This window comes from Poecilia latipinna, unplaced genomic scaffold (genome assembly GCF_001443285.1).
Source record: "Poecilia latipinna isolate Pla-1442-1.1 unplaced genomic scaffold, P_latipinna-1.0 Scaffold1907, whole genome shotgun sequence".
NCBI classification, from domain to species: domain Eukaryota; kingdom Metazoa; phylum Chordata; class Actinopteri; order Cyprinodontiformes; family Poeciliidae; genus Poecilia; species Poecilia latipinna.
Window position 1 is genome coordinate 98,528 of NW_015114523.1, and position 20,213 is coordinate 118,740.

Here is a 20,213-nt window from a genome sequence, read left to right on the forward strand (position 1 = left end):
TTTTTTTTGTATGTCTGGTTGTTTTAAAGTGTAGCCTCAGCACTACAGGGCGCTCCTCAGTGGTTAATATTAACACTTTGATAAGAGCTCTTTGTGTTTGTGTGTTTTGGCGCTGAAGGTGGTGACGATTAGGTTTTATAAGAGAACCGCTCATGAATCGATCTTTGATGACTGCAATAAAAGCATGTAGAATGTTTATGCCCAGGCTTCACTTGTTCATTTGCTACGTTTCATTAAGCGCTATGACTTTAGGAAGCACCACCCTATTATTACACATTCTCTTAGCTATATATATATATATATTTTTGTGAAATTCCTTTGTTGTGGCATCATGATGTGCGAGCGTGAAGATATGCACACACTCGTTCAAACCCCTGTCTCTGCACATTATGAGGCCAGCAGAATGTGAGCACGTGTAGACCATTATCACCTTCACAGCTTCTCTGTGCGAGGAAAGGTGAAGCCCCTCCTCTCGCCCCCCTCCCTCCCTCCATCCCTCTGCCCGGGAACGGAGGACATGCAGCCAGCACCCAGGCACGCTTGTGTTTGTGTAAGAGCATGTCCGTGGGCGTGTTGCCTTCAGAGGAAGTGGTTCCTTATCAGAATGTATTCAGGGGTGTGAGTCTGCTGCCCTTCCCTGCCCTCTTGACACTGTGAGAGTTGCAGAGTTTCTGTTTGCGGCTGCACAGAGGAAGACCTTTAAATTCAGGCTGGTGCGTTTTGAATCACCTGCAATAAGGTGATAATTAGGTACAGCAGAAAAGCAATGACTCGGCTGATGTACAAACTTGACTTTGTGTTGGGAAGTTGTTCTTATGTAAATCGTGGTTTGCTAGCATTTACAGTGGCTTTACAGGTTTTCTAATGTTTTTATTTCTGTTTCAGTCTGCAGATTTCTTCGACATGCTGGAAAAGATGCAGGTAGGAAATGCTCCATTTTTATCCTGTGAAAGTTCCTTTTCCTTCTGCAGTGTTTTTGCTTATCTTCCCTCCTCGTTTCCTTTCTTCTCTTGGCGACTAGAGGGAGACTTTGACGAACACCTTAGAGCAATAATTGCACTGTTTCAGTGCTGACTTTCTAAAGGGCATCTTTTCTTTTTTTGTCTGCAAGATCTATCAGATATCCTGAGATTTTGTCTTTCATTCTCTGTCAGCCTGCGGGATTAAATGTGTTTCTCACTTTGGATGGTGTGGATGCTTTGAGCAGGCTGTTCCAGATCTCTGAAAAGATCTAGACAGACTATTTTCTCGTTCCCTAGTAGGAATACATTGATTTTTCTATTCCTTCTGAGCAAAATTTGCCTCTTTCTCTCTTTGCGACCACTTTGTGTCCTCCGTGGGCCCCGTGGGCATAGGCTTTGAGTAGTTGGAGGACAGATGGGGGTATAAAAAGGGAATAGAGTAGAGAAGAAAAGGGGACAGAGGCTTTCAAAAGACGACAATCACCATCAGGGAGACAAGAAACAACGGTTTTCCTCTTCTTTGTTTGTAGGTTAATGATTAGATTTTCACAATATGGGCATAGATATTAGTTTATTATGAGGGGATCAAGCAATAAAAGATTGTAACAAAAAAAATTTTTTTTTTTTTTTTTTTAGGTAACAATAACCTTTTAAACAAAATTGTATGTTTTCTGTGCTGTGCATAAACATACTATTGTACTTTAAAAGAATCTTTTGTAGGACCTATTTTCACCCTATCTGAGGCATGGGTGGAAGAAAAGAATAAAGTGCAAATTACAAGCTTTTTCTTGTAAACATGAGTATGAAATATGTTAACATATTGTTAATAACAACTCAGTATTCTACGGCAATTCAGTTTTTATTTATAACACAGTGTAGTTTATGTGTGGACTGTCACCTTTTTTTTTTTTTTAGCAATTTTAGCATCCTGCAATTTGAGGAATCCTGCTGTAACACAGAATGCTTTACAAACAATTCACAAACGTAGCTGATGTTTACATTGGGGAGCTCCAATGTTTGGGACTGCCACTGAAGACGAGGTCTATATATATATATATATATATATATATAATTAGACAGTTTGTTTATGCCCACATTATCTCTGTTTGCTACAGAGAACAGCTTTAGCCTGCATCTCGGCGCTACAGCAGCCCAAATGACATTTGAAAAGCAGCTTTCACTCGGTCTGATTTAGAGAGAGGATGACTAAGTGTATGTATTACCTGTGTGTGTGTGTGTGTGTGTGTGTGTGTGTGTGTGTGTGTAAGTGTGTGTGCCTGTGTGAGTGTGCATATCAGCAAATATGAGTCAGCTGTCATCTGGCAACACAGAAAGTGAGGTCTGCAAACAAGAACATTGAGCTTCAGGCACCTTTTAAATGCACAGAACTTTCTTCCTGACCTTTTGTGTTTTTCCACCCTCATGCTGCGACTGGACTCTAATAAGGTCCCCAAAGCTGAAGACACCAAAAGATGGAAGGTGTGGCCGACCGGACGCTTGGTCATGTCTTCTCTGTGGATCTCATTAGTTTATGTTCTGATATGACCTCCATCCGTCCATTTTCTGCTTTCCACCTCTGCCTCGTGGTGCCTGCTGCTACCCTGTGATTGTTCCTCGCTCATCTGTCTGAACTCCCCTGTGTGCATTTCTTCAGATTTTTCTCAGAGCTTTTTAAAATGTAGAATCAATAACCCTCTGATCCGATTGATTACGAGCTGAATGAACTCCAACTGTCAATTGATCCTCTGTGGCCTGCCAGTATCCTGGCTCCTGCTGCTGCAGAATATAAATGACCGTCTGTCCGTATAGCCCTGCATTTTCAGGGGAGTGAGGAGGGGGCTACCAGAGTTTGATCGCGTTTAGAGGTCGTACGCTGGAGCCAGATTGCTACAGGCATCAAATAGCTCTTGACCTCAGGTGTTGTTGAATCAAAATAGCTCTGGCATCATTAAGGGGGTGACACCCCCTCACTGACTTTTATTTTCTTGCTAATGATTGTTTATTTCAGCTTGTTGCATCATCTCCCGAAAGTCCATTTTGGCATTATTATCCTTTGTGCCTGTCGGCTGTGCTTGCAACCTCACCGTTGTGGCTAAAGCCTGTGAGGGTCACGAGATAAATCACTTTTTTATTAAGAAATAAAAGTCTTCATGTCTTCTCTGTTACAGGATGACTATATCCCCTACCCACGGATAGAAGATGTGAGTCATTTTCCAAACACACATTTACACCTTGCTGATATGCAGCTCTCAGCCAGAGGTGGTTTGCAGCATAGATGCAGAATTCAAAACCTGCTTTATGCTTTTCTGATCTGTGCAGTGGCTTGAGAAGCTCCCTGGTGCTCTTACAAAGAACATCTGCATTTAAGCTGAAGTCAAATTAGACACAGGTGGAATCTATTTAGTAATTAGGGCACGTTTAAAGGCAATTGGTTAATTTAGGTATGTTAGAGTAAAGAGGGTTGAATGTTTTATGTTTCGTAGAAAAAAACAAAAACAACATGCTTCGTATTGTTGGTTCATTCATAAACTCCAATTAAAAAGCTTTAACTTTTGGGGGGGGGGTTTTATGCGTCAGAATTTGGAAAACTTCAAGCGATCTGAATAGTTTTACCAGGCATTAGCTTTCGCTTCATGTTACTAAGGTATTTCTTTCATTTCATTCTGACTTCCTCCCTTTTTTTTTTTTTTTTCTTGCCCCACATTAATGCCATAGGTCCTGGAGAAAGGCGGTCCATACCCCCAGGTGATCCTGCCCCAGTTTGGGGGTTACTGGATCGAAGATGCAGAGGCACCAGCAGGAACCCCGTCCTCCTCCGAGTCCAGTTTCTGTGAGGAAGAGGATGGAGATGAGGGCATGAGCCCTGGCGGGGCGCATAGCTACCGCCTGGAGTGTAACAGCACAGCTCGTGCCTACCGCAAACACTTCCTTGGCAAGGTTAGGGTGTGTGTTTGCATAAATGTCAGTAACACTGTGTGTTTAGAGGGGGAAGTCTGCTGTTGTCTTTAACCTCAAATGTCTCTTCCTACTTTTATACCTGCAGGAGCACATGAACTACTACTGCACGGGCAGCAGCATCGGCAACCTCATCATGTCTCTGAAACACGAGGAGGCTCAGGGCCAGGAGTTTCTGCGGATCATGCTCAGGTACTCTGAGGGGAAGGATTAGCTTTGCATTCATTTGACATGTAGAGAAAAACCTGTAACTTTCTGAGTTCTTCTCATTTATCCTTGTCTGAATCTGCTTATGATGAGCAAAGATGGGGGTTTTTAGCCAATAAACCAAACCATCACTCAAAGCAAAAGTGCAAACATTAACAATAGGCTTGGTTGCATGTTTTTGAATCTTCAGTACCATAATGTACTCCAAACCTGATTTGAGAGCTTTTGCAAAATCTTCAACTGTAATGTTTGATCTGTATTATTTTTTTTCTTTGTTTCTTTAAAGTTCAGACCTTCCATTAACCTATTGCGATTTATCTTTTTAAATGTAAGCGGTAGCATGTCAGATTTTCATCTCTTGCCAATTTCCTCATTTGTGTAAATTGTCAGTGTTACAAATTTTATACATTCCACGTCATAGAGTTTTTTCTGGAGAAACAAATGGAAGCAGAATCTAAAAAATATGAACAAAAATGGTCAGGGAGCCTGCTAAAGGAAAATGTTTCTTGTCTTATTAGATAAATTCTGTTTGCCTGAATCACCATCAAACTTCTCTGAATCAGATAAGCCAAACAGGAACACAGAACTAGTGAGAGAAAAAAAATGACGCTGTTGTTGACGGTTGTGATTTGATTCGATTTGTGTCTCTGTAAATCTCAGCTTCTCTGTGCCATTGACACAGTCGGTGTCATTTTCAACAGCACAGAAAAATATGTACTTTATTTTTATACTCTGCTTGGTCTTTGTATGGGTTTTGACAGGTGTTAATCTTCTCGCGGCAGCTTCGAGTGACAATTTTCATATTATGTTTACTATAGATTTGGTGCCAGTCATCCTTTCAACTTGTTAAGATTATTTTGACACATCAGAGAAACTGCATCCGAATTCAGTCTAAAACTTCAGATGCTCAAAAATTACTAAAATTGAACTCATTGTCGACCAGCCCTCTGTTTTTTGTTGTTGTTTTTTTGTAGATCTCGGACCAAAACAGTTCATGACAGAATCTCTTTAGCTGGCATCAGTCAGCTGCCCAGTGTGCCTCAGATTGCAAAGGTAAACAACTTTTTTTCTGTTGCTCACATTATTGTCATTAATAACGGAATCAAAAGTCTTCAACACACAAATTGCGTGTTGCATATAATTGCTACTGTCTTGTTTTCCTAACATATTTCATAATTTAGTCCTTATAGTCTCTGCACACTAAGCTATCATTTAGAAAAAGCACAACACTGCTGGAAAATTTGACATCTAGATCAATAAAAGATAAAAAATACTAAAAACAAACCTCATGATTTCTCAAATAAATCAATCAATTCTACTTTATTAGCAGATCATTTTAATCGTAATGAGTGTAACTCTAAGTGATTTGTCATAGGGACAAAACAAACTAAGGAATTGTCACACTATGTAAATTAGTCTGATTGAAAAATGATACAGCAAATTGTCAGACAAATAAACAATTACTGGGGATGAGGAACTGAGTGCTATTCACTCACTAACTAATAGGTTTAATAGTAACTCCGATCAGTAAAGCATCTTTATAGGGGGTTTTGGGCTGGGTACTAATGAGTTTTCTGTAGCAGTCTGTATCACAGGAGACCTGAAGAGGCCTCTGACTTAAGATGTTCAGATGTTTTCACAGTCTAATAAAGAGGATGTTCCAGGTTCTACAGTATATTCTTAGATTTTAACAAAGCATCATTCTCTGTACAATGAAATATAGCGCAATCAATAAATATAAAATGAGAGGAAAGGGGGTAAAGGATCAAAGTATCTGTCATAAATAAGGAAATTAAATAAAGGAGGAGTACAAAAAAATTATTAAAACCCGTTTAAGACAAAGAAAATAAATAACAGCAATAAGAATTTAGAAGTTAATGACATCAATGTTTTTAAGTTGAACATAAAGCCAGTTTAGCTATGCCAGTTATCCACTTAGTTTTCTTTTAAACATCAAATCCACCTCTGTGTAAGTAAAACTCAATACATGGAACCATGAAGGTGTTTCAGTCTGTGAAAACCTGTATAAACTGTCTGGCCCACACTAGCAGTCAGAACAGAGACCAGATGCCGTACAGGCAGCGTAACGTTTGTGAGTTTCAGAGATCCGTCTTTGTTTGTTTCAGCTGCTGTGTGACGACGCCACAGGACTGAGGTTCAGCCCAGTTCTCTACCCTCGGGTGAGTTCACACTCAGCTCCCACGTTGTGACCTCTTCCTGATTGCAGCTTTCACCTCCATTAAACGCTTGTCCAATTTTTAAATGTTTTAAATAATTTCTTGACATGTCTGCAGGCCTTTTATGTAAATGTTTGTACGATGCATTGTTGTCTTTAATTATGTCTGCCAGCTTGTTTCCCGACCCACACCCACCCTTCTGTAGTAAAGCAGTCAAAGTCGGTACTTTCTGACTGCCTCACCAAAAATATATCCTGCTCTGTTACACATTTCACAACTGATAGTAATCTTCCTCCCTGTTAAAGTAACAACTGATCATAGGACAAACTTTCTAAGCTTGATGTGATGAATTTGCTGCTCCTACTGTGCGCCTGGTGATGGAGTGCGCTTTCAGCCTGTGCCTAAGGGAAGGAAAATAAGCCATCTGTGTCTCCGTATGCAACAGATAAGGCTTTAGGACCACCGCCGTCACTGGGGGCCACTACATTTTGTCACATATTGGCCCTTATGCAATACAGACCCGATAAAGCTGCCAGTTGGAGCAGAAGAAAACATGTTTTCCTAATGGCTTTGACAAGCAAAGATTGCGTAATAAGTTGAGAGGAAAAACCATGCATTAATCCTTGTACAGGGCTCCCAGCTGATGGTGGCGTATGACGAACACGAGGTGAACAACACGTTCAAATTCGGGGTCATCTACCAGAAATTTGGACAGGTGAGCAGTTTTTCCTTATACAGCCGTTCATCACTCAACTGTCTAAATATAAATGGCTTCGTGTTCTTTCCTCCTCCTGCTTGGTGTGAAATCCACTCAGACGTCAGAGGAAGAGTTATTTGGAAACAACGAGGAGACGCCTGCTTTCAAGGAGTTCCTGAGCATCTTAGGAGACAACATTGAGCTCCAGGATTTTAAAGGGTAATTTTAAATTGTGCAACTCAACAGGAGGAGAAAACGAAAACTGACACGATTGTAACAAATAAGCAGGAGAAAGAGGAAAGGCCAAATGGGGATTGAAAGGAAAAACACAGGAGAGCATTTTAAGGGAAGTTGAGAGCGGGGTTTAATTACTGTAACCTTGTCCTGCTGCTTCAGACTCAGCATGCAAACAGGCAAAAGTGCTTAGTGAAACAGATCTGAGAGGGAAAAGTGCCACATGGACATGTAATCAGAGCTTTAGATCCTTTTTTAAATTATTTTCTTCCTGCGCTTCAGTATACTCTCACACTTTCCACTTTAAAGCTTCAGGGTTAGGGGGGACAAAAGGCCGGCATATTAAACAGTCACTTCTGACAGCTCATTAAAAGGAAACTTCAGTATTTTTGAAGCAGGGTTCTGCTGAAATGTCACAAACAGTTAAAATCTTACCTGCAGTAGATAGCGCTCTCATTTACTGTGAATCCAGATTAGTTTGTGCCACAGGGAGAAAATATTGTTTAACTTGAGGGGGGGCAGAGACCAGAGCGGACATCTTTTGGCACTGAAACAACTCTGCCATGTTTGAAATGGTCCCGCTGGGTTACAAGACCTTAAAAAGCAGCTGCCATTCAGAGTGACCACTTGATACAAATGAAAAGAAGTGTAAAAAAAAAAAAAAAAAAAAAAAAATCTGGGGGTAGAAAAACTGGCTGTTTTTTTTTTTTTTTTTTTTGATTTGATTTGAAATAGCTTGCCTTTCTTTTAAGTATTTGATCTGATTACGTTAACTTTACATGTTACTTTTTCTGTCCATGTTTGAAAGAGGAAAAACATTTTCGTCACTAAACATCTTCCGTCCATTTTCAGTGTAAATCGCAGCTTCAAAGTTCATGAAATAGCTTTTACATGTAAACCCCTGTGAGCTTTTTGTAGTGGAAGGTGTCCGTATTTGTCTACACTGCTCTGGGGCTTTCTTCACACAACAAATCTGGATTTATGCAAAAGATTAACTACTTTAAATGACTTCAAAAATCCTGAATAATCCCTTTGTTCAGGGACAAAATTTATGAAGATAGAGATATGGCTGGATGTTGGGCACAAAGTAAAACATCGGTTTTGATGATGTTCCAGGTTCCGCGGCGGGCTGGACGTGTCTCATGGACAGACGGGATCTGAATCCGTCTACACCGTCTTCAGACACAGAGAGATTATGTTCCATGTATCTACTAAGCTTCCCTTCACCGAGGGTGACGTGCAGCAGGTACCAGGCTGGAATACTGGCTTTAATTCTGGCTACTTTGTGGATTTAACAGCTAAGTATAGATGTTTTGAGTCGGGAGAAAAACTGGTCAGGTCTGGTTACCGTCAATATAATTGCTTGTTCTAATAAAAAACGAAAACGGATGGAAAAATGTAACTTCCTGAGAAGTCTTCCTAATTAAAGAGTGGGGCATACAGCGACTTTCTACCGGCTTTTTCTCCTCCGCAGCTCCAAAGGAAAAGACACATTGGAAACGACATTGTGGCCGCGGTCTTCCAGGAAGAGTCCACGCCGTTTGTTCCAGACATGATCGCCTCCAACTTCCTGCACGCCTATGTTCTGGTGCAGGTCGAGAACCCCTGTACAGATCAAACCACCTATAAGGTACGATGCACACCTTTCAGTGCAAATCAGTGTAACAGAGAGCTAATAGACTATAATAGACTGGTTTCCATATAGCAGGGAGAACGCTTTTTCTCAGAAAAAGACACATTGTTCAAGAGTTTGTAGAACCAAATTTAGCAGTAACTGCTTTCAACAGTGGCGTTCTGTCTGACTTTTCCATTTTCTTGCACTCGTGGCTGAATTGCTTCTTCTTTACAGCATCGCTTCAGTACTATCAGTTCACTTGTTTTCCTGGGACCTGTTGTTAGCCAAGCTTCAGTTAGCGTTGACTTTACAGCAAACCCTCATCCGACAGGCATCTGATTAGAAGATGCAGCGCAGAGCTGGACATCACTTATTAATTTCAGCTTTAATTATGCAAACTTAAAAAAGACAAATGTGCTAACGGCGAGTTTGTGAACACATCGTTAAGAAGAGCCATTCTGAGCAACCTGAAACGCGTTCACCAGATTCGCTGGAGAATCGCATTGCGAGCCTGTTAATCAAACAACAGAAGGGTGAAGCTCACTAAAGAGTTCAGGACGTACACACCCAACATTTCTCCAGTCAAACACATTTAAATAAACACCACCCACTTGTAAAACAACATTACAACTTGAGTTTGCAGAGAACTTGGCGTGTGTAAGCTGCCTGGTTGCAAAGAAAGTCCAAACCATCGCCCTTCCGCTACTGTGCTTGGTACTTATTCTGAGGTGTTTGTGGTAATATGCTTTATGTGGGGAGTACATTAAATATAATGTGATCCCGTGTCTGCAAATGATTTTGTTTCCAAGCATTTTGCAGTTCCACTTTGAAACCAGGAGTCGTTCTTTAGTGTTTTTGTTAGAGAGGCTTGATCTTTTTTCTCATCGAGATAAAAGCTGACATTTAACTTGCCAACTGCATACAGCACAGACTGTCTGCTACAGAGGAGGCAACCATTAACCCTGCCTAGCCACAATTGCTGTAAGGTTGTTCCTCATGTCTTTCCTCCCTGGTGTTGCGCCAACACTTGTGTGCTCCATGGAGTTTGCTGAGGATCAGCAGGTGCTTTGTTGATCACCTGGTTGCTATTTTTCACCTTAAATGTTCTATACGAGTCTAGAATGTGTTTAGTTTTCTTTTCCAGGATTATATTTTGTACTCTGTCATCAGTCAGTGATGCAATGCTGTGCTTGTCTGAGTGACCGCTGTGACTTTGTGTCATCAGGTGTCTGTTACAGCACGAGAAGACGTTCCTCCTTTTGGGCCTCCGCTCCCAAACCCGGCCGTCTTCAAGAAGGTGAGGGAAAGAGTTGAACTTTCTTTGTGGAATAAATTAACCTGCTATTTAACAGCATTCAGTATTTTCACTTCAACAAAACCTTAAGACATGCAGCAAGTTATAAATATTAGTTGCTTCAGACATTTTGTCTTGCTTGTCTCGTCATGCATTCTTCAATATGTCCAACCTCTAGGGTGCCATTAAAGTGCTCTGTTTGAAAACCAGAAAACATAATAATAAAAAGAGGATACTAGCCAGCAGCTCTGCAGGCCTTCATGGTCACTGTCCGAGTAGAGCCATTTCTGTGGACGGACTGGAGTACTTGGTTCATTACCCACAACAGGCTGAGGGTGACCTCACTGTGGTGAATCGGGGGGCATTTCTGCTGGGTAAACCAAGTTAGCTCGTCAGATTGATGGGCATTTAGAAGAGAAATCAATGAAATATGTCATTTTTAAAATGAATAAACTGAGCAAATTCCAGTGTACTCCAAAAATAAACAGACATTTGTGTATGCGAGGATGAATTTATGTAGCTACTAGAAATATGGTCCAAAACTATAACTATAAGAAAATCAACTCTGAAATTAAGTCAATACCAAAAAATGTTTTTATGCATATTCTTCTTTTTTGTGTTATGTAGTATTGTGGAGTGTGTGTAGTTTTCCTATTTGGTGTTTGTATACATCTACTGCTGTCATTCCAGCTGAATTGTAAAACAATTTAAATGTTTATGGTGTGTGTTGTTGTTTTTTTTCGTCTAATTGGTAATTTATTTTAACTTTAATTTGCTGCTTGCTTTGTATAAAGACTAGTTGTATGTCCTACTATTCTCACTAAAATGACATTGCATTTAAGAAAAAGATGATATTAAGATTGAGAAACTTGATAAAAAAACCAAGACTTTCTTTTTTATTACCTCGTCTCTCTTTTATTTATTTTTTCCCCACATCTTCACAATCAGGGTCCCGAGTTCCGAGAATTCCTGCTAACAAAGCTGATCAATGCCGAGAACGCCTGCTACAAATCTGACAAATTTGCCAAACTGGAGGTGACGCACGCCACACACAGCCCACCCTTCAATTACTTTTCAGCTTCATCCAGCAGCTGCAGACCCTTTTCCTAAACGGCCTTTGTGTGCGGCTGAACTCACTGCAGGGACGCACACGAGCCGCCCTGCTGGACAACCTGCACGACGAGCTGCACAGACAGAGCCAGGCGGTGCTGGGACTCGGGCAGATGGGGGAGGAGGATAAGCTGGAGAACGGCGGACATGGGGGTCTGCTCGAATCGTTCAAGGTGAACATAAAACCCAGGCAAAAGTACATCAGGCAATCTTTTCTCAGCTCTGTGACATTTATTTGATCACCGTCATTACACCGCCAGGTCAGATAAATGTCACGGGTCTGCAGGATGGCTTAAGGTGCGAAACCACTGTTATCACAATGGATGCCTCGTTTTCACAGCCCTCAAAGACTTAAACTCTATATAGAGAATGTGCAGTCGCGGCTGAGAAGACGCACTTACATCCGAGTGTGAATGTAACACCCCGAAGTGTTCATGCTTGTATTTTTCTTTCTCTTTCCACTCTCTACCCTTTTTTTGCTTTCCATTTTCTGTTGTTCGGATGTGTAGATTAGCTGAAGTTGATGGGACCAGTTAGATGTGGCGATGACAAAATGTGTGAACGTGGTGATGATTTGACTCTCTTACTATTTTTTTTTTTTTTTTGCAGGGATTGTGGATATCTGCTGCTTTGCAGTTTGTCCAGACAGTCCCAGGAGGAGCTATTCTCATTGCTCTCGTTGCTCTAGCAGTTTATCACCTGTCTGTATTACTGTAAATGAACGAGAAGATTACAATTTAACAATAAACAAAGATTGTTGCACTGTTTGAGTTGCAGTTGTTCATGCTTTCTAAGAATGTGAGGTTTTGATGTTCTCATGTTAAGATTTCAGGACTAGATATGAAAATATGAAATCAACAAAAAAGTGAAACCCACATTTCCGACTGTGCCGCTCGTTACATCTTCCATTGAGAATGCTACCCTCTGGTGGACATAATTTGTAAATACATGTATAATTTTTTAAAATAATAAATACAACCGTTTTCCTTTTCTCACATCTCATTCTCTCCCTCCACTTTGTTCCCTTGCAACAACCTTTTGTCTACCAATCTGCATCAGTTTGTTCCTCACTACCCTTCTCTGATCCACTCCTTGTTTGCTTCCTTGTTCGCATGTCAGAGGGCCATGCGCGTCAGGAGCCACTCCATGGAGACCGTGGTGGGTTCCCATCGTCACCGGAGCCCCGGGGTGGCAGGTGGGGTCCCTGCCAGCCTCAGTGGCGGGGGATTGCCACAAAGCACCAGTGAATGCACAAAGAGCACCTTCACTGTAAGTAAAGTAACTAATAATAAAGAGTGAGACAGGGAGAGAGAAAGAGAGAGAAGAACAAGATCTAACTGTTACCGTGTGGCTAACAGAGCTTTCTTTGTTTGCTTCCTTGTGAAAACCTGCAGAACTTTGATTGCCAGACTGTGATTGTTAGTTTTCATGTTAGAGTTTCCATGTAAAGATTCATTAGATATTAGTTCTGTTGTTGGCCCACCTACAGTCATTTAGCTTGATCAAATTAGGCCTTTACAGCATTTTTATTTAGAGTGGTGGTGAAGCTTTCTTTTTTTTTTTTTTTTTTTTTTAAAGTAAGGTCTTAATTTATCATCTGTGATCTCCAGCCTCCTGTTCTGTCAGCCAAATCTCCTTTAAAGAGCCCAGTGAAACGGCGCTCAGGCCTCTTCCCACGTCTCCACTCCAGCACAGACGCTCCATCAGACAAACACACACGCAGGTCAGTTCTCTACATTTTTAATCTCTCCATTTCCTGATTTTTTTTTTTTTTTTTTTCCCTTTAAAAATCTTAAAATTGTTGGATATGGGTCGTCTAGAAATGCAGGTCTGTTTTTGAAATTGTTTTTTAATTACATTCCAAAAACGTGTCTCTCTTTTGTCTTCTCCTTCCCAATTATGGCCAATTTCTGCTGGGCGATTGCATAAATTCTTTAAAAAAAAAAACATAAAAATTCATACATTTTGTGGTGGCATTCTGACAAATTGTGTAAAGGTTCAAGCTGTGTGATCGTGGTTTGTCTGCAGTGATCATAAACCAGCAGAGATCTGCCCGCATTCCCAAGAAGTGAGGTCAGAGACATCATCCAATCCCAGCTCACCTGAGATCTGCCCCAACAAAGAAAGGTCAGCTGAAAGCTGAAACTTGATTTTTTTTTTTTTTGTTTTTTTTTTGTGAAAATATATAAAAATACAATTGTGTTCTAGGGTTAACTATGGCAAATTTAAAGAGTGTTATCTCAACCACATGCTTGATCCTCTGTTGCTCGTCCATCAACAGGCCTTTCATTAAGCACAAGGAGTGCAGCAGTGGCAGCAGCTGCAGGCCCAACATCTCTCGCTCCTCGTCTAGCACCAGCAGCTTCAGCAGCACCACGGGGGAAACAGAAGTTCTGGAGGAGCTGGAGACGGTGGGTAGAACATTTCTTTCATCCAGGGTTGACGTGGAAAACTCGGGGAATTAATATAAAAAAGAAACTGGAAAATTTTAAAATGGAAAAATACACATTTGTAACAAATCGGGATGCTAAGAGGGATGAATAAGCTTTTAAAGATGGAAAAAGCCCATAATTGCTCAGAAGTGCATAATAGTGGGAATTAAATGTCAGCTTATAATTAGAATTGATGCAAATCTTCTCATCTTCCTTGGTTCAGATGACACCTCTTGTCATTGTGGCAGTAATTTTATGTGAGACGTTCTGCTTAAAAATGGCACCTTGTGAGGTTAGAATCGTCAGAGTAATTTAAGGCACCAAGTATTACAAATTGCGCTGAAGGAGGTGCAGATCCAAGCTTTTTAATGCACAGGACGAATTTTCTTTTCTACATTTGGTTAGAACATTAAGATGTTTATTATGTGAATCACATTTAAAAGATTTTATCAGCACTTTAGCAAATCTGAATATAGCTTTGTTTAAAAGGGTTGCATATGATGCATATGTTGAATAATGTGGATTTTTTTATGTTTCAAGTCCCTCTTTAGATGCTCCTTTTTCTCCATTTTTTTATGTAAAGTTAAACACTTTAGAATATTAATTATTAGTGGCTGTCATACCCTTGCGTTGCCGTCAGAGTGGGCAAAGTTTAAATAATTGATTCTTTTCAGTCACTCTTGTTCAGTGCCTTTTCCTTCACAACATTATGATGTTTTTGCTTCATCCTTGTAGGTCAGTCATCCGTCCATCACGTCCACCTCTGCCTTCAGTCCCGCCCTGAGCATCGACAGCCAGGGATCGGGTACGCCTGTCATCATGTGCCGCAGTCCAACAGGTAAGTTGTAAATTTAATCTAGTGAGAAGGAGAACTGGTTAAGAAGAAATAGTTTTGCTAGTTTTTTGTTTGCGCTTATATTCTGCAGATGGAAAAGGGAAAACATCACCCAGGTCAAGTTTGAAGTTCCGCTTTGACAAAATGAGCCACTCATCCACAGCTGTAAGTCTCAAATAGGTCCCAAATGATAGCAGTTGTGTTTACCGGCAAGTGTTTGGAGTGTATCATCATATTTTCATAACAGAAAATGTTCAACAACAAAAACAAAATGGAAAAAATATAACAAAGCAGCATGGAAGAAGAAGAAGCTGCTGTTTTTAGTGATTTTTCTCTCCTTTCTCTCTTTCAGTCTGAGTAGATTTGTGGAAGGAAAAAGCAGCAGACTTCCTCATTGAAGAAGCAGCGTGACTCTGACGAAGCTGACTAAATCACAGTATCACCAGAAAAATAAAACATTTGTACAGCCTTTTCTTAGAACCATAAGCAAAAGGCTAGAGCTGCACAGGAGATCCTGCACACTATAGACATACTGATATAACTGTGAGTGTAAGTGAAGAAAAGCAGCTCATACACGTTCACTGTCTTTGAAGCAACTTTTAGCTGCTTGAATCTAGCTGCAGCATAACTCTTGTTCCTATCACTTGAAGGTCTTGGCATGGCTGTAAAACTGTGAGTGTAGGGCAGGCTGTAGACGGCGCCTCAGCTTTTTCTTAGACATCATCTTTCATACAAGTGTACAAGTTTATGGCCGAACTGTTAGTCCTCATCCAGCCAACTGTTGAGAACTCTGTGGAACCAACGACAGACCGCAGGATGTCCCTTTACCCTTTACCCTTCAATGGTACGTCTACAGGTAGTTCCTCTTTTGCTTTGAGAAAAGAAACAGTGAGCAGTGGCTCTCCCACATTCACAAAGACCTAATGTACAGTCTACTTACAGTAGCAAAGCCTTGTGGAACTGTGGAGCCTGAACTTCTTCGTTATGAATATTAACGCTTTTTTAGAGAACAGCTATGATTTTTTTTGGAGACGCTTTTGTAATCTTGGTGCCTGTTGCATTGTGTCCATAGCACTCTAAAGATGTCTCCCAGCAGAGCATTTCTATATCTGTAGGGGTGACCCACGACACCCTGGTTAGACACAGTAGGAGACACTGCCAGCACATTTTAGCCACAAGCTTATTTTAGCCACAAGCTGCGCCTTACAATCTCTCCAAAGCCCTTTTTCTCTGCTTGTGCGTTCAATCCCTCACCGTGTGAGAGGATGAGAAGTTCCTGGATCTGGTTACGGCACAGCTTGTGGGAAGCCAAACTACACCCGCATTTTCTGAAGGGGACAAAAAAGACGTTGCACTTTCTGAAAAACATTTCACCTCCGTGTACCTCCCATTGAAGCTTGCTAGCTCGGTGTATCAGCACACATGCTCTGTGGTGCTTGTTTTTTTTTTTAGATTTTTTTTTTTAGCAGGGAAGTTTGCCAGTGAGAGAATCGATGAAGACGACTTGAAAAATATGCCCCACCAGGCCTTTGAACCACCTTTTATAGAAGTTACTCTTAATGTTAATTACAGTCTTGTCATTTGCGTTTAATGCCATGGTAGCTATGGTTTCAAACGCTTAAATTTGCAACGATAGTTTCTCTCAAGCACAACGGGGCCATGAATCTTCTGTGATTGTCAGCTGGCTGTCAACATATTAACATTAGCATTAGACTTCAGCATTGACTTCTGTGTGTTTAGTGTGACCAAACTAGAAAGCGTTTGAATGAACATCGTGTTTTACTGCACAGGAAACTGTTGGTGAAGTTGAAGACGGCTTAGCAAACTGAAGTTTCAAAGTTCACACGCATTGCAAATGTCCTCGTTTATTGAGTTTTAACGTCTTGGGAAGTTGCTCTGGATGAAGTTACTTGAAATGTAGTTTTCAGATACCTAGGCTAGCGCATCATTTTGAAATGGGATAGGCCACCAATTACCTCGTGCAAGGAGCGTAGGGACAGAAGAAACAGGAAGTTCTGTTTATCGTTTTGTTTGTAACTGTATTGCCCAAAAATGTCCTGCAACCTTTTTTCTCTGTTGACATGCTTAATTTATTATATTAACTTCTTTTGCATTGATGTCATGTACAAACAAATCACTGCAGAATATGCTAATTAATTAAAGTAAAATTATAAAATGAAAATATATTAATTTAAGAGATGTCTAAATAACGTATATGTATATTTGGTTATGTAATGTGCCACTGAGAATTTATTCTACAATAAAATGTTGTATTTTGTGCCATATGTGGGTTTTTTTTTTTTTTTTTTTTTTTTTTTACTTTTTGTAAGGTGTCCACACAAAACGCATAATTTATAAAATACACTTTTATTAATTGTTGGAAGTAGATAAGAGTCGAACTTTCACCCTCAGATAAAAATCAGTTGGTTAGGATGTTCAATAACAACTTGGGGATAACCAACACGCTACCATAAAGACACCAGTGTCACTATTCACAGAAAAACAAGTTCAACATCAACACGCACTGAATATTTGAACATAATGCCAAGATGAACATTCAGATCAGTCATAGTAGGGGCTTTAAGCCTAACTACACCATACCAGGCCTCAACCATGGGGGTGGCAGTCTGTTTCTCTCACATTGTAGATTGCAAGAAGTTGATGAAATAATGAATATTAAAAATAATCCAACATCATTTCATTAGTTTCTTCTTGTGCATTCTGCTCTGTCGAACCCCCAGTCGGTCGAGGCCGATGGCTGCTTGTACTGATCCAGGTTCTGCTATGTGCTTCTACGTGCATCCTCTGTAGGAGGGATTGCTGTAAAGTCAACGACTCGATGCCAGCCCCTCCATGTGGAGTGAACGTTTTAAATTGATGACTCAATGCAATCTGCTCGGTTTCCTTAGAAACTTTTTAAACTACTTAGAATAATTAACTGAGCTTAACGTACTGCTTGATCACTAGAACAAAGTAAACGTTTGTTTTTAATAAAAACGCCTCAGGATGATTCATTTGGTGTGAATCGGCACTCTATAAATAAAACTAAGCTGATTGGAAGTAATAAAAATTAAAAATTACCGCGAGGTTATTCAACTTTCCCTCAAAACGACAAACCTGTGCACATTAGTTATGATAGGACAATAATCCTAAACACCCAACCAAACTGCTTTTGTAATGTACACAGTAGGCTGATACTGAGCTTCTTGAATAGCCCTTATATGACATGATAAAAAGTGCAAGAAAACCCATCTCCATTTAAACACGTTATCACCTCTAATGGAAAGTTTTGCATCCAACCAGAATGATGCCAGGACCTTGGTGATGGCTCAAAGACACTGAATCACTGAACTTGTGTCCAATACAGAACAAGAACTGGAGAAATAGATGAAGGCCCAAATAAATGGGATATACCACAGACATTTGGACCCGACTGCTCCATATCTCCGTCTTCTGTCTTCTGCTGTCAGGAAAACCTGACAGATGAGTAGACGGTGGGTTGAACTGGCTCTCTCGGACCCTTTTGATTCATCAGGGCATCCTGAGAAATGTCTGCGTACAGCAGCTGTAACGTATAGGATGAAATAAAACTACGTGAAACTTCTACAAGATCAAATATGCCGCAGACAGACTTGTGGCACCACACATTACAAAGGCAATACTTTCCCCTACCTCTGGCTTTTGCTGGGATGGTGACAGAGCTGAAAAAGTTCAATCAAAATAAAAGTTTAGGTCTGACATCATTAACATTACATTTACGTTAATTTCTTACCTATATGCTTTAGACTGCTGAAGTTAAAATTGTTACATACCTTTGTGAGGAGGAGCAGTGCGTTTCTTTGGTACTGGGCGTCGGGGTGGAGGCTGTGGAGGCTGATGTGATCCATCTCTATGTCCATCTGCATGAAAGACCTCTATCCTGGGATGTGGCTGTTGCTTAACCTCTGAACTCAGGCAGCGAGCCAATCCCAAAATGACAGGAAGGCAAAGAAAGGCGCCAGTGCAGACCAGAACCCTGTGTAAGAGTTTTCTCTGAGAGGCAACACCTGCATGTCGGGGATGACGGAGAAGAACAACAACACACAAACACTAATGACTAAAATATGCATGATCTGTGTGTGATTAGCACATGTAAGAGAGCAGATATACCTTTTGTGACATTCACTTGCTTCCAATGGCTTACAGCATTGCTTCCATCACTCCATTTCACATTGCATGTGTACAACCCTTCATCTGACTGTCTAACACTCAAAATCTTTAAAAGTAGTTCGCTTCGATTGGCACTGACTGGGGCAATGGTGAAACGGTGCCTTGCGCTGTTTTCAACAGTGGTTGAAGTGGAATTTTCCCACATCTTCAACCAGTTGCCTGTCCAGTTGCCTCCACAGTGTTGAACCACACAGGACAGAGACAAGCTGCCCCCTGCAGGCACGAAGAATGTCTCACGTTTTCCGAGTGCACCCTGACTGCATTCTTCAGAAAAAACACCTAAACGAGAGAGCATTCACTTAGATTAATAAAGTGCATTTTGTTTGAAAAAGCTGAATTGACAGCAGTCACTGACTTTACTCATGCATTTTGTTTCTATATGTTTAATATTCCTTAGACCACAAAAAGCCTTAAAATGAATTCATCATTTAATGAAGAATAACCTCAAAAAGTCAGAATTTTTAATTTAAAAGAAGATATGGAAAAAGATCAAGTACAAGTGACATGAGAGTGAAACTTTACTTTGACTTATCATGGCTTTATGAACAGTATATATTCATCTGAGTCAAATTATACAGCTGCAAAAGAGGCCAACCATTACTTTGGAAAACTGCAGTTTTATTTCTTAGAGCTTCCTCAACAAAGTCTAACCAAATACAAAACGTAGCTCGAAATGTGACAAGACAGCATGCACGTTTTCAGACGAGGCTGAGTTGAAACATGTTCTTACCTCCCTGAAAGATACACAGGCAGCTGATCACACGCAAGATAAATGGATACATGTCTGGTAAAAAAAAAAAAAAAAAAAAAGACAAATGCTGTTGTTCAGTCAGCATAAAATCTCAGCTCCCTTGTAAAGATCAAGTCTCCATGTTTTGGCTCGCGGAAATAGTCTGACAGTCTCGCACTCTTTTAACTTAACACAACCTGTTTGTTCAGCCTTTCTTTTTCCTATTTCTGTGAGTGTCAGGGATCATTTTTGGTTTTCGCTTTTCTTGCTGCTTTTTCTTTTTTTTTCTTTAGGGGGAGTCAGAGGAAGGAAGTGGCCCACTAATCCAGCCCCTTCACACTTTTCTGAACACACACACACACACACACACACACACACACACACACACACACACACACGTTAGGATTTGATTTACGGGAAAGCACTGACTTCAAGAGCAGGATCACTGACTTTCAAGCAGGAAATGAGGATCATTTCAAGGAAGTGTAAACTCCAGTCTTATGAAAGACCTCAGAAACTCATTTGTTCTGCTTTGAATTTACAGTAGCTCTTGTGGCTTATTTGAGTTGTTTTGTTTTTTGACATTTTTTAAAAACATATTAACAGATGGTTGATTTATGAAAGCAACTTGAACTTTTACATATAATAACTCCATGCAGATCATTATTAATTTTGGGATTCAAAATAGGTGGAAGTTTCTGGGATTTCTTAAACATCTTGTCTTACTAAAATATTCATTGTTCAATTTTTGTTCAA

General features: G+C 40.4%; 2 protein-coding genes across 11 annotated transcripts in view; one reads left to right on the forward strand and one right to left on the reverse strand.

The window, feature by feature from the left end:
- rap1gap2a (RAP1 GTPase activating protein 2a) overlaps nucleotides 1-16,800 on the forward strand; it is a 101,509-nt gene extending 84,709 nt beyond the window's left edge. For 8 of the 10 annotated variants that reach the window (XM_015015374.1, XM_015015371.1, XM_015015373.1 and 5 more), the window contains 21 exons: nucleotides 886-921; nucleotides 2,409-2,441; nucleotides 3,131-3,163; nucleotides 3,678-3,899; nucleotides 4,006-4,109; nucleotides 5,099-5,177; nucleotides 6,251-6,304; nucleotides 6,933-7,016; nucleotides 7,117-7,217; nucleotides 8,349-8,478; nucleotides 8,707-8,862; nucleotides 10,073-10,144; nucleotides 11,090-11,176; nucleotides 11,284-11,424; nucleotides 12,371-12,520; nucleotides 12,862-12,974; nucleotides 13,280-13,378; nucleotides 13,533-13,662; nucleotides 14,419-14,521; nucleotides 14,610-14,683; nucleotides 14,871-16,800. In XM_015015374.1, coding sequence (XP_014870860.1) covers nucleotides 886-921; nucleotides 2,409-2,441; nucleotides 3,131-3,163; nucleotides 3,678-3,899; nucleotides 4,006-4,109; nucleotides 5,099-5,177; nucleotides 6,251-6,304; nucleotides 6,933-7,016; nucleotides 7,117-7,217; nucleotides 8,349-8,478; nucleotides 8,707-8,862; nucleotides 10,073-10,144; nucleotides 11,090-11,176; nucleotides 11,284-11,424; nucleotides 12,371-12,520; nucleotides 12,862-12,974; nucleotides 13,280-13,378; nucleotides 13,533-13,662; nucleotides 14,419-14,521; nucleotides 14,610-14,683; nucleotides 14,871-14,879 — 2,010 coding nt within the window. In that variant the 3' untranslated portion in view covers nucleotides 14,880-16,800. The remainder of the gene's footprint in view (nucleotides 1-885; nucleotides 922-2,408; nucleotides 2,442-3,130; nucleotides 3,164-3,677; nucleotides 3,900-4,005; nucleotides 4,110-5,098; nucleotides 5,178-6,250; nucleotides 6,305-6,932; nucleotides 7,017-7,116; nucleotides 7,218-8,348; nucleotides 8,479-8,706; nucleotides 8,863-10,072; nucleotides 10,145-11,089; nucleotides 11,177-11,283; nucleotides 11,425-12,370; nucleotides 12,521-12,861; nucleotides 12,975-13,279; nucleotides 13,379-13,532; nucleotides 13,663-14,418; nucleotides 14,522-14,609; nucleotides 14,684-14,870) is intronic. The other 2 variants (XM_015015372.1, XM_015015379.1) reach the window with 1 other exon arrangement.
- On the reverse strand, nucleotides 15,975-19,748 carry LOC106935090 (uncharacterized). The gene is made up of 5 exons (XM_015015382.1): nucleotides 19,458-19,748; nucleotides 18,668-19,006; nucleotides 18,331-18,564; nucleotides 18,191-18,219; nucleotides 15,975-18,083 (listed from the first exon to the last, which is right to left on the reverse strand). The coding sequence occupies exons 1-5, from the start codon at nucleotides 19,561-19,563 to the stop codon at nucleotides 17,985-17,987; spliced, it is 807 nt and encodes a 268-aa protein (XP_014870868.1). The 5' UTR covers nucleotides 19,564-19,748; the 3' UTR covers nucleotides 15,975-17,984.
- Between the last annotated feature and the right edge of the window lie 465 nt (nucleotides 19,749-20,213).

Excerpts from the sequence above, each read along its gene's own strand:
- LOC106935090 (XM_015015382.1), bottom strand. The coding sequence starts at position 19,563 with ATGCTGACTGAACAACAGCATTTGTCTTTTTTTTTTTTTTTTTTTTTA. Across the intron at positions 19,007-19,457 it reads CCTGTGTATCTTTCAGGGAG|GTGTTTTTTCTGAAGAATGC; the intron begins GTAAGAACATGT and ends TCTCTCGTTTAG. Across the intron at positions 18,084-18,190 it reads CATCCCAGCAAAAGCCAGAG|CTGCTGTACGCAGACATTTC; the intron begins GTAGGGGAAAGT and ends TATACGTTACAG.